Source organism: Equus caballus, chromosome 14 (genome assembly GCF_041296265.1).
Source record: "Equus caballus isolate H_3958 breed thoroughbred chromosome 14, TB-T2T, whole genome shotgun sequence".
NCBI classification, from domain to species: domain Eukaryota; kingdom Metazoa; phylum Chordata; class Mammalia; order Perissodactyla; family Equidae; genus Equus; species Equus caballus.
In genome coordinates this window covers 102,244,716-102,262,159 of record NC_091697.1, presented here as the reverse complement: position 1 = coordinate 102,262,159, position 17,444 = coordinate 102,244,716, and the positions used below count along the sequence as shown (strand labels likewise).

The window sequence follows — 17,444 nt, the reverse complement described above, 5'->3', positions numbered from 1 at the left end:
AAACACTGTCAGAAGATGAGATCTTGTAAGGTAAGTATAAGATGCCTCTTTCTTTTCTGAAGGGTAAGTTTTGGGGGGGAACACAAATGTTATCTTATATTCAACCCTTCTCGCAGACGGCATACTTAGAAAATGACAGTGTTTGTAAAGCACTCAAGCAACGGAACAGGCTGCTCAGGGTGAACACCACCCCCGGCCCTGCGCAGGCTCCTCAGTAGATGGTATTGCAGCACACCACGGGGAGAGCTCTGCTGTATCATGAGGTCTAACGAGAACGTTCAGATCATCATCTCAGAGGCAGGAGACCAGCAGGGCCCAAAAGGTGGAGGCCCGGCTCCGTCTGGCTGTGTGACGCTCGGCAAGGTACTTAGCCTCTGTGCTTCCATTCTCACATCTGCAAGATGGGCTCATAGTAGTCCCCAGAGAATTACTGTGAGGATTAACTGCGCTAATTCTTGGAAAGTGCTTAGAACTATGTCCTATACATAGTAAGCACTCAATAAATGCTAGATTCAATAACTATGACTAATTAAAAGGAAAACAGAACAACTCTGAAGAAAAACAAACTATGAGTAGAATACCCAGATTAATTCCTTAACATGCCACCTCCCATCCCATACACAGTCACTTTACAGTAAAACTCACCAGCTGACAAGCCCTGACCTCACCCTTGGAATTTCTAATAAAATTCTTAGGTTTTAGCCAAGGATGTCTAGGGATTTGAAAAAGCCTCCTTTTTGAAAGATAAACCAAAACAAAGATGCAAATGACCTTAGAAGGAAGAGACACAATGTGGGAGTCCAAGCAAACTTAAAAGTATATGTATGTGTATACATACATATAAGTATATGTATGCACATGCCTACATACACACTCACACATATATAAAATTAATGGTTAAGAGCACAGGCCTTGGAGAAACAAATTATTGCATCTATAAAAACAGAACTTTACAAAAAGGAATTATCAGAAAACAAGAAAGAGTTCTTGATTACTAAAAAACATGGTGGTTGCAATGAATTCAATAGAATGGTTACAAAATAATGATAAGAAAATTTCCCAAATAGTAGAAGAAAAATAAAGAAAAGAGAGAGTGAAAAAACTAAGAAAATTAGAGGATTGATCTAACATCCAAATAACAGGAATTTTGTAAAGACAGAATAGGAGAAAGATGAGATGGGGGACCAAACAATTGTGAAATAAATAATACAAGAATATTTCCCCTAACAAAAGAATCTGTATTTTCAGATAGAAAGTTCTGAGTATTCAGCATACTGAATAAACCAAGATCTACACCCAAAGCACATCACAGGGAAATTTTAGAAAACTATGTTTAATGAGGGGGGGAAAATCACATATATAACAGATTAGGAATCAGAATGACATTGTCATAACGAAAATGATTTTCAAAAATTTTCCTTATTCCTTTTTTTCTATAATCAACAAGTATGACTTTTATTGTCAGAAAATTTTAATATTAAAAAATCTATACTTGGAGACTCTAGCCTAGATTTAAGTGGCTCCATTTCCTATATGTCTTCATAATGTCTCAATCTGCCTCTTTGCTCTGATACAGAGACACTGCTAGTCAGTGGAAGTCCTATTCATAGAGGATGCCTGGGCTGTAGAGATTGCTGAGAACAAGCCACCTGGGGGTTCACTGCCCAGCTACCCTGCATATGCATGATGTCCACTCACATTTACTCAGTGAGCACTTGTTTTTAAGCATACTCCCAGAATACTTTCATATTTGAAGGAAGGGAAGGAAAGCCCATAATTCTTTTTCCTTAGACACATCTATCTAGCCATTATTATCATGTCTCTACTCTTGCAGTTAGCATTTATTTCAATAAAGAACTGCTAAATGTTCCAATTTGTCTTCATTCCATTTATCGAATACCATGTCCCAGGCTTTGCCAAGAGATGATTTTCCTATTGACAGGCTTACCTGTAGAGAAGATGAACACCGTGTTGTTCCAGAGCCCACGGCTTTTTAAGGCTGCGGTGACATTTCCCACTGCTTCATCCAAAAGGGACACCATTCCTGCATAGTGATACCTGTTCTTATCTTGAATAAAGTCGTATGGCTTCAGGTATTCTTCAGGGACCTGAAGGGGCTGGTGGACAGACTGGAGAGCAAGGTAGAGAAATAGAGGCTGGAAAGAGAGTTTGTGCAAATCAGTTAAGAGGGCATGTAAGCATTAAATAGAGAGAGAGAAGTCCAGATTTATCAGGTAATAAAAGTAATATCAGGTAATACGAAGACAACAGAATGGGTTAAAATATTTGTAAATCACATATCTGAGAAGGGACTTGTATCTGGAATATATAAAGAATTCTTACAACTCAATAATAAAAGACAATTAACTCAATTACAAAATGGGCAAAGAATTTGAATAGAATTTCTCCAAAGAAGATATACAAACGGACTAATAAGCACGTGAAAAGATGTCATTAGTCGTTAGGGAAATGGAAATCAAAACCACTCTGAGGGGCCGGCCCGGTGGCCGAGTGGTTAAGTTCTCTCATTCTGCTTTGGTGGCCTGGGGTTTTGCTGGTTTGAATCCTGGGCACAGACATGGCACCACTCATCAGGCCACAATGAGGCCGCATTCCACATGCCACAACTAGAAGGACTCACAACTAGAAACTATACAACTATGTACTGGGGGGGGTTTGGGGAGAAAAAAGAGAAAAAATAACCCACTTTGAGATACCACTTCACACCCACTGGGATGGTCATAATACAAAACCCAGAAAATAACAAGCGTTGCTGAGGATGTGGAGAAATTGAAACCCTCACGCACTGCTAACAGGCATGGAAAATGGTGTAGCCAGTTTGAAAAACAATTTGGCAGTTCTTGAAATTGTTAAACACACAGTTACCACACGACCCAACATTTCCATTCCTAGAGAAACAAAAGCATATATCCACACAAAAACTTGTACATGGATGTTCACAGAAGCATTATCCATAATAGCCAAAAGGAGGAAACAACCCAAACGTCCACCAATTGATGAATGGAGAAACAAAATGGGGTATTATTTTCAACAATATACAGCAATAAAAGGAATACTACGCAGCCAGAAGAAGGAGTGAGGGACTGACACAGCTACAGCATAGATGAACCTTGAAAGCATCAGGCTAAGTGAAAGAAGCCCATCACAGAAGACCACATTCTGTACGACTCCACTTGTATGAAATGTCCAGAAGAGGCAAATCTACGGAGACAGAAAGTAAATGAGCGGGTGCCAGGAGCTGCAGGGAGTTGGCGGGTGGAGAGGAATGGTGAGTGTTAATATGTACTGCTAATGGCTAATGAAAATGTCTTAAACTTAGATCATGGTGATGGCTGCACAATTTACTATTTAATTGAACTTACTATTGAATTGTATACTTGAAATGGGTGAATTTTATGGTATGTGAATTACGTCTCAATAAAGATATTAGAAAAATGTAACAAGGCACAAGACAAAAAAAATAAAAAATAAAACCTTGAGTTCTAAAATGGCCTGGAAGTCTCTGATCCAAACAAATGATAATATCAATAATAACGACCACACATTAAATGTTGTCTATGTGCTACATACTATCAAGATTTACATATTCTACCTCTTTTAATACTCAAAACCACCCTATGTTACATCCATTTTACAGATAAGTTAACTGAGGCTTGGAAAGGTTATATGACTTGCTCAAGTTCATACTAATTGCAGAGCAATTTCCTATTGGAAACTGCACTATTACAGGGTGGATATGTACCAAGAGACGCTTTAACTTTTTGTTTTAGCTGAAAAATAAGTTCACATCTTTTAGAAGAGGGTTAAGGATTTTTGATGTTTTTATGAAAAAAATAAGGAAAGACTATGCCTTGTTAGTCTTTGATCTAGTACCAAACGTAGGGCCAGTTTAATTCCTGGAAACTAAAGAGTGTGATAGATTGATTCTATTTTACCTCTTCCACCAGTTTACAGCATCTAACATCAGTGGTATTCCAAGTCAGCCTCTCCTTTCTGATGAGCTTTTCTGAAAGCACTCTCTTCATTGTGCTTGTACAGAATTCTTTTTTTTTTTCTTGAGGAAGACTGGCCCTGAGCTAACATCTGTGCCCATCCTCCTCCACTTTATACGTGGGATGCCTGCCACAGTGTGGCTTAGTAAGCGGTGCGTAGGTCCGAACCTGGGATCCAAACTGGCAAACCCCAGGCTACTGAGGCAGAGGGCGTGACCTTAACCACCATGCCACTGGGCCGGCCCCGTAGTACAGAATTCTTTAATGAGTTGAAAACCCCCAAAAAGACAACAACCAGTTCAACCCAAGAATAAATACATATTTCTGTTAAAGTATTCGAGACACTTAAATCTCCTAAGTGAATGAGGAGAAGTTAAAAGCAGACTGTGGGTGGGGGGCTCATATTTCATTCTTCATTGTTATACACTGTTTTAAAATTATCTATTATACCTCCCTGTGATAGAGTAAGGAGCATTCATAGAAAGACCTCCAAAAGACTATTTTTGGTTCAGATCTTCGGAATTAGAAACGCCTTTTCCCCTCAAATCAAAATGTTAAAAATGGCTGTTAAATATCAAAGTCACACTTTAAAATCCATTTAAATAAGGAAGTAGGTGACAGAATGAAAACCACGATAATGCAGAACCTATGCTTCATTTGTACATTATTTCCAGAGGAAAACATCCCAAATTCCAACTCCAAACTCGAGACTAAAAGCTTTGACACTATTCTAGCTCTGCCTCTGCTCGCCCTCGACACACACTTTCTACTCTAGACACACAGGTCACATCGAATCTTCCACGTTCCCCCAGACCATAGGGAAGGGAATCGAGCAGATGCTCTGCCCGGTGGCGAGGAAGGACCCTGGGCTGAGACAGTCGGAGGGGAAAGGAAGCGCGGGGGCATCCGGGACCAACAGTGCAGTGAGGGTCTGTGCTGGGAGCAGCTGTCTGGGTCCTTCAACACTGTACTGAGCCAACCCCAGCCACCAGCTGAGGTCTAGTTGGAAACAGCATTAAAAAATGAAAGGCCTCAACAATTTGTAGCCCACATGAAGTTTTAAAAATCAGGAAATAGCACATAAAAATCTGGTTTTGTTTTAATTTGCTTGAAAAACCAGACCTTCTGACAACTCTACGCCCACACTCCATCTGGTAACAAATGGCTGGAGTTTGAGAAAGAGAGACCCCACTCCCAAATGCTGTCCAATTTTCTAGCGTCTCCCCCCTGTTCTACTGAGCAGCTTCACTTACTTAGGTCAGCAGCCTAATCCTTACACACATGAGTTTGTGACCCTGGTCTGGGTTCTCTGCTGTGGGCAGGGGTGGAGCAAGGAGAGGGAGCTCTCTGCTCAAGGAGGAGATGTGTTCATCAGGTCATTAGCAGCAACATGGCAACCGACACCGTGAAGGAGAGAAAGGGCAGGTTATTTCCAACCAGCCAGTGACTCCTAGAGGGGATGGCCAGGAGGGTGGCAGGGGCGAGTCCTTCTAACCATGCCAGGGAAAAAGACAGTGATTCTGGGACCATCATTAAAGGATCTTATAAATACTCAGTATGGAAATCATTCTACTCACTTTGCCAAATATAGTAAAAAATTACCTGAAAATCTTTCCAATAATTATTCCTTAGTGGCTAAAAGAATGACCACCATTCTGAAGGGTTTAAAATGATAAAACTACAGCAATTCCTCCATTTTTCCAGTGGTCAGGCTTCCGTTAGTTCAAACCAAAGGGGCCTAACTGAGAAGAGGAAGTGAAAACAGCCTCTGAGGATGACATGCAGCCTGTCCTGTGACTGTCACAGGCCACGCAAAGGCCTCACATGACCTGTGGACTGGATCCTAATAACTAGCAAGTATGGATGAAGCTATTCCTTGAACAAAACAAGTTATCTCTTTTCCTTTTTCAGCAGCAGTAATCTAGGGCCATCAAGTGTAGGGGCAAACAGCCTAATGCACATCAGGATGGCTCCAGGTGATGAGAAGGAGGCACAATGATGGACAGTGCAGTCCATTCAAAGAGGTGAGGACCAGTGTAACACATTTTAGAGCATTTCCATTCAATATTGTAAAAATAAAGTTTCAGCACCCGCGAGGTGAACTGTATTTGTGAAACAACTAATTCCTCAACAGTGCTAGATGTGAAGCATTTCTATACTATTTTTAAATTGGAAAAAAAGTAATAGAGTGCTGTTCTTAGTACTACATGGTGGCCCAGTGGACAAAAGAATTAACTAGGGCCCTAAGGTTCTCCAGCCACACTCAGGACCCCCCTGCAGCCACGTGTCCTATGACCATCCCAGTGCACAGCAGCAGCCAATTTCCCCACACCTGTCCACCAGGGCCTCAGCTCACTGTCGGCCTGCGCAAGCAGCCGCCATCCTGGGGACAGCTCACTATTATTATACTGTCTACTGACCTTACTCACATCAGATTCGAAACATGGGAGTCCCAGACCTGACTTGGATCTCCAAGGATCTCCAGGTTTTATGCTGCGCCCTGATCTCTCCCTTGCTCTTTCTTGGGTCCCTATTCCTGCTCTGACCAACCCAATTACAGCTACTGCCTTTACACCAACCCTAACTGTAACCCTTTCAGGTTTCTTAAGAATATGAAATGGAATCCTAGATGTAAATCATGACCAAATGTTTAAGTATTACATAAAAGTATGACATTATTGGGTGCCGGCCCTGTAGAGTAGTGGTTAAGTTTGGTGTGCTCTGCTTCGGCAGCCCAGGTTCACAGGTTCAGATCCCTGGCATGGACCTATATACTACTCTCAGCCATGGCATGGAGGCAACCTGTATATAAAGTGGAGGAAAATTGGCACAGACTTTAGCTCAGGGCTAACCTTCTTCAGCAAAAAAAAAAAAAAAGTATGACATTATTACCTGAAGTTATTAGCATATTAATAAGATGCTAAGGGATCATTTCCCTTTCTTATTATACCATTCGACTCCTAAGATATATACTCTAAATATCCTCACCATGCTAAGAAATCTAATTTCAGTGAAGAAGAAAGCCTTATTTTCACTTCTTTAGTATATATCCCTAATTAAAAGTATAAATTTTTTTAAGAGCACACGACACGTTTTTAAATTGTTATTCTATCTTTGACTTCAAATTAAGACATTTCTTTCCAAATTGTGTCGGGGAAAAGCAAGAGTCTACCACTGAAAATTCACATTTGCTTCTAGTAGGTCAGGTGTGTGAGAAAACATTTATTTTTTTTCTGCAGTGCTGAGGGGGCTATTTTTAACCAAAAGATATTTTACGAATATGCTCCTTTCACACTGCAGTGTCAGTACTAAGGGAACCATCCGGGAGAACGAGAGAAAGACATTCCTTCCCGACACATGTGCAATGGTTATTAGCAGCATCTGCCCGAGTCCAGCACCAACTGTGTTTCTGTGACAGAACAGCTCCATGTGCTTTTTTCCCCTCCAATGCTCTTTAAAATAAGCACATTTCTAAGCTTTCTTGTGGATACTTTGTGTGAACTTCTTTAATGATCTCCATCTTAGAACAAGCTGCCTTTGTTACAGGCTATTTATAGCACCTGAGAAATCAGCACAGAATTAGACTCAACATTGGGATAAAACGATGAAAAAAAGGGCAGTTCCCGGAACTGTGTGACACATCATTTTACTGAGAATTGAAAATGTAAAGATCCGCACTTGCTGTATTAAATTTTCTGGCGCTATTACTTGGCTATTAATGATTTCATTCATTTATGTCTCTGCTTGAAACTTTACTGTGAGAATGTTGGGAATGCTGGATACTGCTTAGGAGTATTTTAGACATCGTGGGAAAATGACCACCTCTCATCTGGCAGCTTCCAGAATGTTACCTATGAGCCGTACCCTACCATAACTCTAGTTTGGATGGCTTGCGAGCTCTTAGGGCCTACCATTTTCCTCAGTTCCTGTGCTTTCCCTACTACACCAATTAAGACAGCCCACCCACAGAGAATGATTTCACCCCAGCTGCTTCCTCTTATCCGCTTCATGTTCTGGGCACTGCGAGAGAATACTCTATTATTCCGTAATGGGAACTAATTTTTATTGCAGGCACATTACAGTTGTTGCATGGTTAAGGGAGTGAAACCCTTGAGGAGTTTCTTTAAAATGTAGATGTATGGATTTCCCCCGGACCCAAGCTGTGAAAGGCAGCTGGCTTCTGCTTGCCGCCTGTGTTTGAGGGGTGTCAACAGTGGTTGCACATCAGAATCACTGCTGAGAAGTGAGGGCAGAGGGGTAATTAAACACCAGTGACAAGGTCCCACCTCAGACCGATAAATCACAATATTGGAATTGGTACGTCTTACAAGCTTTCCAGATGATCCCAGAATACTGTCAGGATTGGAACCATCACACTGAATCATACACTGGGCCTCACAATCTCTGGTCTCGGATGTTAACTGTAACTAGGGAGGCTTGTTAAGTGCATTGAGCTCTGGAGTCAAACAGCATGGGTTTAAATTCTGATTCTGACTTTCAATAGCTCTGTGACCTTGAACAAGTTACTTAACTTCTCTAAGCCAGTTTGCTTGTCTGTAAAATGGTGCCTACCTCAAAGGGCCGGACAACGACCGCAGTTCCCTTAGATTTTATCTTGTTCTTGGGTTTTTAGCTGTATTTATAAGATGTCAAGCATACAGAAGACACCTGAACGTAAGCCAATTACCAAGCAGTTATCTTTCCGACTGAGTATTGGCTTAGATCTAGATTTAAAATCTGCGTATGTCTACGTATTTGAGAGAATGTTCAATTTCTTCCATGATCTACAGCAAGCATGGCTACTCCAAGATGTCAGCATGTAAGAGTGATAGAAAGCCAAAAGTGGAGCAAAGCTGAGGACAGACACCAGACACCCCAATCCTGAGTTGGAGAGGCAAAGACAAAGCCAGGAAGAAACCACCTCAGAAAGGGAGTCACCGGCCAGGTACCAAGTCAGGACAGCACTATAAACCAGAATCCAGCTGTGATCTGCACTGAGGACCTTCAGCAACTTTCAAAGAGGCCAAGTGCAGGAAACTGGAAGAACCACGTAACTCTGCACGTTCTGTAATTTGCTATGTCAGGTCCTGTTGAAAGATTAATTTCCTAGGTGGACTGATGCAGTTCTTAATGCGGCCATATTGTGAACCCAATATCTGACAACACAAATATCTGACCCAATTTTAAAGGCATTTATAAGCTAAACCCAGAGAATTTAGCTTAAACTTTAGCTTATGAGGTTAACTCTAGGTTAAGAAAAAAATGTTTAAGGCTATTTGGACTCTTTTCTATTTTTACCTATAGATAAGTCAAAAGATTTCAGCACATGACATACACAACAGCTTCAGCATGGTAAACGTGAAAAACAGACTCACCAGTACACCACATTTATGGATCGGAACACTTAATTCTGTTAAGATGTCCATTCTCCCAAAGTTGGTCTACAGATTCAACAAAACCTAAATCTAAGCAATTTTTTTTTTTGGTAGAAATTGACCGGCTGATTCTAAAATTAACGTGGGAATATAAAACACCTAGAATAGCCAAAATAATCTTGGGGGGGAAACTACAAAGTTAGAGGTCTTACCCTGAACCTAAAGTTTGTTGATCTCCTAACAGAAAGTTTGCCATAATAAAGCCTCATCTTGTGCATAAGCCTATCATTAAAAAAAGTCAATTTACTAATTACTTACAGCACATGCACATAATACACCAAAATAATAAGACTACATCTCTGCTAAAACACTATAGACACAGTACTCCTCAAAGTGTGACCTGGGAATGACTTGGAGCAGAACCACCCTTGAGGAGTTTCTTTAAAATGCAGATGTATGGATTTCCCTCAGACCCAATGAATCAGACTCTTAGAGGTGGGCTCCAGGAATTTCTATTTTTAACAAGCTTCCCAGGCTGATACTGATGTACTCTAAAATTTTAAAACTACTCCCCTGGAACTCATTAGATTTTTCCCTAAATGACAGCAGCTTTTTCTTCTATTTATCTGAAGAGATGCTATCTTAACACAATTTTGATATCAATAAAGAAGCAAGACTTACCTTCTCTGGTGGATGGTTAGTTATGAGGGCTGTCGCCCTTTCGGTAAATACACTTGTTGAATACATATTTTTATATCCTGTGGCAACTTCTTCACCATCTCGAAAATCGAGAGCACATCGTGTGACGTTCAGAGCGTCGATGAATGTACAGCGCTCATGGGAATAGTAATCTTCACTACCTAGGAGATACCCTACAACGAGAAGGGGAGATAAAGTAGCATAGCATAAAACTTGTTAAGCAAACTCATGTTTCAGCATTTAATTGCCTAATGCAATTGATTACCCATGACAAGGCAAATCAAATGACAAGGCTCATGAGAGCACCATTTCTTAACATCTCTATATTTGCTAGCAGAAGGCACTCAAATGCCATTGTAAAAATATCCCAATCCATTCCTCACCAAGTCTTACAACACAAGCTCTATCATGTAACTCTCAAAGTGGGTGATTCCAAAGAAATATGTTAAAAAAAATCAGAGTTCAAAGTCAATAAAGGGGATAACATTGTAATCTCTTAAAGCTATCTAATGGCCAAAACAGTATATAGTTAATGTAATTTGTTGCAAGATTTTACTCTGAGGTGATCACATAAATGAACGCAGGATTCAAATAATGTTAACATTGACCTTGAGAGACTGGCTTCAAGGTTATTTATAGAAGCAGCTCTAGGAGAAATCATCTTCAGTCAGATGCTGACACCCACTGGCGAAAGACACAAACCTTTTCAAACAGAGGATCTCTCGACATAACCTAACAGAGCCAAAAGATCAAAACAACATGAGGCACTGAAATTAGATTTTTCCACCAATGGTGATCTCAATCTCACCCCAAATTTAAAGGGCATCAATTGCCTATCCCACAATTTAAACATATAAGGAAATGGGTTTTCACAACTAAGTTGTTTCTGCAAATGTTCCATATATTCCTAGAATATTAAAATAAGCTGTGCTGTATATTATATGATTCCATTTATATGAAATGTCTACAGTTGGCAAATCTATAGAGACAACAGGTACATTAGTGGTTGCCTAGGGCCGGTGGGGTTGGGTGAACATGGGGAGTGACAGCTAATGGTGATGGGGTTTCTCTTTTGGGGTGATGGAATGTTCTACAACTGGATTGTGATGACAGTGGCACAACCCTGTGAATTTATTAACTCGTTGAATTGTACACTTTATTCGTTAATTGCATGGTATGTGAATTACACCTCGATATAGCTATTAAAAAAAATAAGCTGTGCTGGACTCTGAGCTCTCTCGTGACAAATAGTGCTTATTAACCTTAAAATGAGGATGATAAAAATGGCCTAGCCCTTTCCCCAGTCCTGAACATTCCCTGTAATCACAACTAAAAGCCCTACACAGCTTACATAATAAATGAATTCATTTTTAATTAATTTTCTCCTTTTCCATGATTCACTAAATTCAAGGTCCTGAATATGATGAATACCTTGGTCTTAAGATAACTTTTTAAACACTAATCTTTTCTCCTATATAAAGGAAAGGGAAATCCAATGTGTTTCCTAATTAATATGTAACAGAGAAAGAAATGTATCCATAAAAGTAACTTCAGCCCTTATATGGGTGATCAGAGGGAAGGACCCTGGGGTTCTATTTGGGGTTTTTAATAACACCTGGGTATTAGAGCTTGAGGAAATCACTCAGGTTCTCTATCTGTAAATGTAAACTGTTTTCTATCATTGGAGAGAATATATACATAGGATACACTTGATTAAAAGGTACATGAACCACTAATATTAAAAAGATATTACAAATAGGAGGATTCCACAAATAGAACTATATATTGACACACTTGGCCAAACTGATACCAAGGAACCATGTGACAATCACACAGAGCTTTTTATAACAGTAATTCACAAATCCAAACTTACATGCTAAGTCTAAAGATGGCAGGCTATGCTTTTTCGGGGAAAATAAGAAAATAATTTTTGAACAACTAAATCTCTGACTGCCTTATTTAACAGCTTTGAGATTTAATTCACATACCATACAAGTCACTTATTTAAAACATACAACTCAATGGTTTTTAGTGTATTCACAGAGTTGTGCAACCAGCCCCACAATCATCTGACTGCTTTTTACCAGAACGTCTAAGTCAGAACAGTGATAACAGCTGATGGTCATTATCCCCTCCTTGTCTGCAAGTCTCCATTCCACAGGAATGTGGAGTGTCTGTTCATCTAAGCCCTGGTTAGGCTTCTTAATTCTCATAAAAGGATATCATTGACTTCCCGTCCAGCTGAATTTTTAAATATATAACTTGGTTTTTAACAAAAAAATTTAAAATATCCATAGTCCTTCTTTCCTCTTGTGAGAGTTGGGTATCAATCCATCTTTTAGCAAAGGCCTGACTGAAACTTTTCAAAGGACCTATAGGACTGTGCAGCCCTCTAGACTCCAAAATAACAAAGAGGTCTTACACCCAAGTCCAACTTTTTTTTTTTAATTTTATTTTTTGAGAAAGATTGGCCCTGAGCTAACATCCGTGCCCATCTTCCTCTGCTTTATATGTGGGATGCCTGCCACAGCATGGCTTACCAAGCAGTGCCATGTCCACACCTGGGATCCGAACCATGAACCCTGGGCCGAGAAGCAGAAAGTGCGCACTTAACCACTGCGCCACCGGGCCGGCCCCCCAATTCCAACTTTTAACAGCTATCTGAGCATACTGAGGATCTATCCAGGTTCATCAGGAAAGAATGCCATGATTGCTTAGCGAGGTCTGCCAGAGAACACGGTCTCACATCTGATGTCCTTGCATCTCCATTCTTAAGCAGGATCCAACAAGACACTACAGAGCTGTGTGCCTCCACTGCACTGTTTGGGCCCCATATAATCACGTTTCCTGAAATGTACTTTGGAGCTCGGCCCTAGCGTGAATAAAAGGGGATGCCTCAAGAAACATCTACAAGAAACCCACCACTTTATTACTAAATGATGTTTTTGAGGACACTGCCCACCTCACCTTCTCCCAAAGGAGACATTTCTCTCAGGTCTGAGAGCCAGAAAATGCCTTACTCTTCCTGAACATCTGGTTTCCATTCACCTTATAAATAATGTGACTCTTACAGCCTTTTCCTTTTTTTTTTTTTAATTTGAACATAAGAAATCTCGAATCTCAGAGCTGAATGTGAAGCCCGCCAAGAGCCATGCAGTTTTTTTGTAATTTGGTGTCATGTAACTATTCTCTTTTTCTACTCATCCTGATTTTTCACTTTATTTATTTTTAAACTTCTTATATTTGATGTGTGTTCCCTTTTGGATATGGCAGTTTGTAAATAAATGAAGAGACAAATGGGAAGCAGATAGGTAGCTAAATAACTAGACAGAAAGATACCTCAACGTGAAAAGAACTTGACTGAAAGATATACAGCCACTGGCAAGATAAATAGGTCGTTAAGTAAGACACGGTTTGTAACAGGTTAAAAGAGGGCACGTTCTAAAACAAACTTTAGGTTCCACATTTATTTTTATAGGGCTGTCAAGTCCATAAAATACTTCTTATTATTTCTTATTCTCCTTCCTATTACCCTTTGCTATTTACTCTCTGATTTTAATTTTTGATTTATCTTCTCCAATCTAGTGATTCCAAAAACAGATTTCAGAAGGGGAGAAGGATGCCAATGGAAAAGAGTCTTCTCCACCATCTCCAGAAAAAAAAATCTTTGAACCCAGTCCATGGGGAAAAAAATATTCTGAACCTTTGTGAAGTGAATATTCTTGTATTGGGTTTTGCCTGGAATTAAAAAAAAAATCAATCCATATCCCCTATTGGTAATAAGGCTCTCTAAGAGTACAATGGTCTCGGATGTGCAAGCAGCAAACTCCCCAAAGTCCCCAACATGGCATTTAGGACGCTGGCAAAGGTATGTGCCTCCTGGTGGGCTCATGCCCCCCATGAGCTGAGCACAGAGCCATGTATATGGAAGTGGCGTTAGAAAGCAGCCCCACGGCGGTGCTGACTGATCTACCCTGTGTTCAAGTTTCCACTTATTTCATTTGCTCACACTTGGGTGTGTTTTATGAGACCGCTGCACTTAGACTGAGTCGTTAAAGAAACATGTGTATTTCCATTACCAAAGTAGGTATCAAATCCTCGGCGGGTTGGAAGGCATTCTTTCCGGTACATTCCCAGGTGCCATTTTCCGACCATGTGGGTAGTGTAGCCTGCTTCTTTTAGAAGCTGGGGCAGGAGTTTTTCATCCAGAGGAAGGCAGCTGGGCTGACAGGGCCAGATTATTTGGTGCTGTAAACCTGTGTGGATCTTAAAGATAGAAACATGAAATTCTGGATTAATGATGTTGAAACATTCTGAACGAGCAGATAAAGTGGTTCCCTAATTTACTGGACATATCTGTCGACTTGAATGTTTAATTCTATTCCTGGACGGACTTAAGGACATTTCTGAAAGGCAATTTTCTCTCTTATTCACATAAGGTAATGGACACAAACAGGACTTGAAAAAATGAATAAAAGCACTCCAACAAACATTAGATATTTTCAACAGATATATCAAGGCTCTATGTTAGAAACCATCAACGTAACTTCACTTCCTACCTCAAAAAAGTAGCCATAACATGAAGTGTACATCTACAAAAAAAAGTGCTCCAATTTTTGTGCACACAAGAAGTTGATGTTTGATTAGAAGGAGCTTCTGTAATCTTTTAAGACTTGGTGATTTTTTTTTAACGGTTATTCAACAGTATAATGAAAGTGATGATTTGTATTTCTTATTCCACTTTACATAAACCATAATTTCAAAAGACAGTGACGAACTTTTCCTTAAAAAAAAGCAGCCATCTGACCCACAGGTTGGGAGTGGCTCACACAAGTATGTCCAGGGTGCAAGGACCACACAACAACTAGCCTTTAAGAAATGATCGCTTGTTGAGTCTTGGTGTCATATTAAAATAGAATATCCACAACTATATGAAAAGGCTGTTAAAATAGCCCTCCCTTCTCCAACTACATATCTGTTTGAGGCTGGGTGTTCTTCATCAACTTCTACCAAAACAGTGTCTCGCAACAGACCAAATGCAGCAGCAGATGTAACAAACTCCTTCTGTTCACAGACATGTACAAGCCACAAAACGATGTCACTCTTCCCACATAATTCTCTGGTTTTGGAAAATATGGTTATTTTTCATGCTATTTATGCTAACATGTAATAGATTTATCATTGCTATTTTTCAATGAACAAAAAGTATTTTTAAATTTCTATTTTAATTTCTGATACAGTAAATTTTAAAAGGTATAACCTACATAAACATAAGTTCTTTGGGGTCCTCAATAATTTTTAAGCATGTGCAGAGATCCTAAGACCAAAAAGTCTGACAACTGATGCTATAATGTCTGATAGTGATCACTGCTACAAGGAAAATAAAGTAGAAGGAGATCACGACAGAGGTGATTCTTTAGAGAGGGTGGCAAAAGAAAGCTTCTCTGAGGAGGAGATATTTGGGCAGAAATCTAAGCAGAGAGAGAGAGAGAGAGAGAGAGTCTTGCAAAAATCTGGGGCAGAGCACTCTAGGCATAAGAAATAAACAGTGCAAAGGCCCTGGACCTGAACTTGCCAGGCGAGTTTGAAGGCCAGCATGCAAGCTGTGTGGCCCTTGTCACAGCTCCTGTACTAATGGATGCCACTGCACCCCTGCTGGGGCACAACGGGGTCCCCAGAGGCTTCCCTCCTCGCCTGCCAGGCCCTTCCTTCCCTGAAACTTCACAGCCCACCCTTTGTCCCGGCTTTGCCAGGGAGGTGCTCTTCTTCGTATGAAGTGGGGCTGGGGTCTCACATTCCACTCTCCACTGGACACCAGCTTTCGTGGCGCCGGGCACTCCTGATTTCTCTAGAATAAATGGGACTCCGGGGACACCCAAGGTTGACAGTGCCCATTCTCAACCCAGGCCATGACTCTCCGGTACCTCCATAAGCTGTCAGGGGGGTACCAAGCAATTATTAATAAATGGTAAAAAATGTGTTTGCAAATGATTTACTAGCTTTTATAATTTAAAGCAGAATAGCATAAAGCTCAGAGAAGTAAATCCTATCCCGGCTCTGTCACTAAGTACATACTAAAACCTCATCAATCGTCATGTTAATAACTGTAGGCGTTGCTACCAACAACACATCACAGAGATGGGGTGGCATTACAGAGAACACCCACCTAAGGCTGGACCTGCCCCCAGGAGCGCGTTGTATGATATGAACATCAGATAAAATGCATATTGGAACAACCGATCTACAGTTTTCTTGGAGATTCTAATAAATACTGACTTATCACTGATTTTGTCAGATTCAAATACTGACTACCCAGGCTGGAAAGACTCACAGATTTTTGTCTCGTTTTGTTTTCAATACATGGCAATAAACAGATACAAAGTAGAGACAAAAAAAAAACACCCTTTCAAACTCACAATTTCTTTTCTAATTTCTTATAAGCTACTTGCTATTAGTGTTCTCACAGGCTTTGACATTGCCTTGACTTTCATTTTTTTGTGTGTCTTTCCAGATCCAACACTTCTGGAATTGCACCTGCCATTCCTTCACTTCATGATACCCTTCCACGCCTCCCTAAAAGAACCATATGGAACATTTTCAATGTTAAATTAAAGTGGGTTTATTCTGAAGGTGAATATGTTCGCTCTCTTGATTGTGGTGACGGTTTCACAGGTGTACACATATCAAAACTCATCAAATTTTATACTTTAAATATGTGCAGTTTATTGTATATCAATCAAACCTCAATAAAACTGTTTAAAAATAAAAGTGAGTTTAAGTTTTCTATTGAGATTTTTATGCCCACCCCTCCCTGAAATAACTGGACACCTACACTGGGATCTATGCGTGATGCCTCCCTGCTGCCCTCCACATCCACGCTCTGCTCTCCACCCTGGGAAGCTGACCTGTGGGGACCAAATCAAAGGGCTCCTGTGCCTTCTGGCTTCTGATTGTGTCAGCCAGTGGGGAGCCCTGGTAGGAGACTGGAGGAAGCGGGGAGGTGAGTGGCCTGGATTGCCAAGCTGTCTCTACTGCAGGCCCCTGAGGAGACAGCCTTCTCTAGACAGCTCTCTCTCTCTAGCTTCTGGTAATGCCCCTCTCCTTTCCTCCCTTCTGGTCTAGGGGGAGTAACAGCTCTGCTGGGTTATACACTATCTCCCGTGTCTCCCCTACACATTCTCACCTTTTTAAGTAGTCCCTTTGTAAAAAAAAAAAAAAACTTCCCTAAGTTATCCTAATTTGAATGTTCCATCTCTTTCGAGCTGGGATCCTTAATAATAAGGACGTTACAATATCCAGGCTGGGAAAGGGAAACATTGCCCTGAAAACATACACACCCCCCAAATCATAGAAAGAT

The 17,444-nt window shown here is 40.5% G+C and overlaps 1 protein-coding gene across 1 annotated transcript in view; it reads right to left on the bottom strand.

Moving 5' to 3' along the window:
* Positions 1–17,444, bottom strand: part of ARSB (arylsulfatase B) — a 167,307-nt gene that overhangs the window by 134,939 nt on the left and 14,924 nt on the right. The window contains exons 2-4 of the mRNA XM_023618116.2: positions 14,167–14,353; positions 10,070–10,260; positions 1,949–2,156 (exon numbers count right to left, since the gene is read on the bottom strand). Of these exons, the coding sequence (XP_023473884.1) occupies positions 1,949–2,156; positions 10,070–10,260; positions 14,167–14,353 (586 nt within the window). The remainder of the gene's footprint in view (positions 1–1,948; positions 2,157–10,069; positions 10,261–14,166; positions 14,354–17,444) is intronic.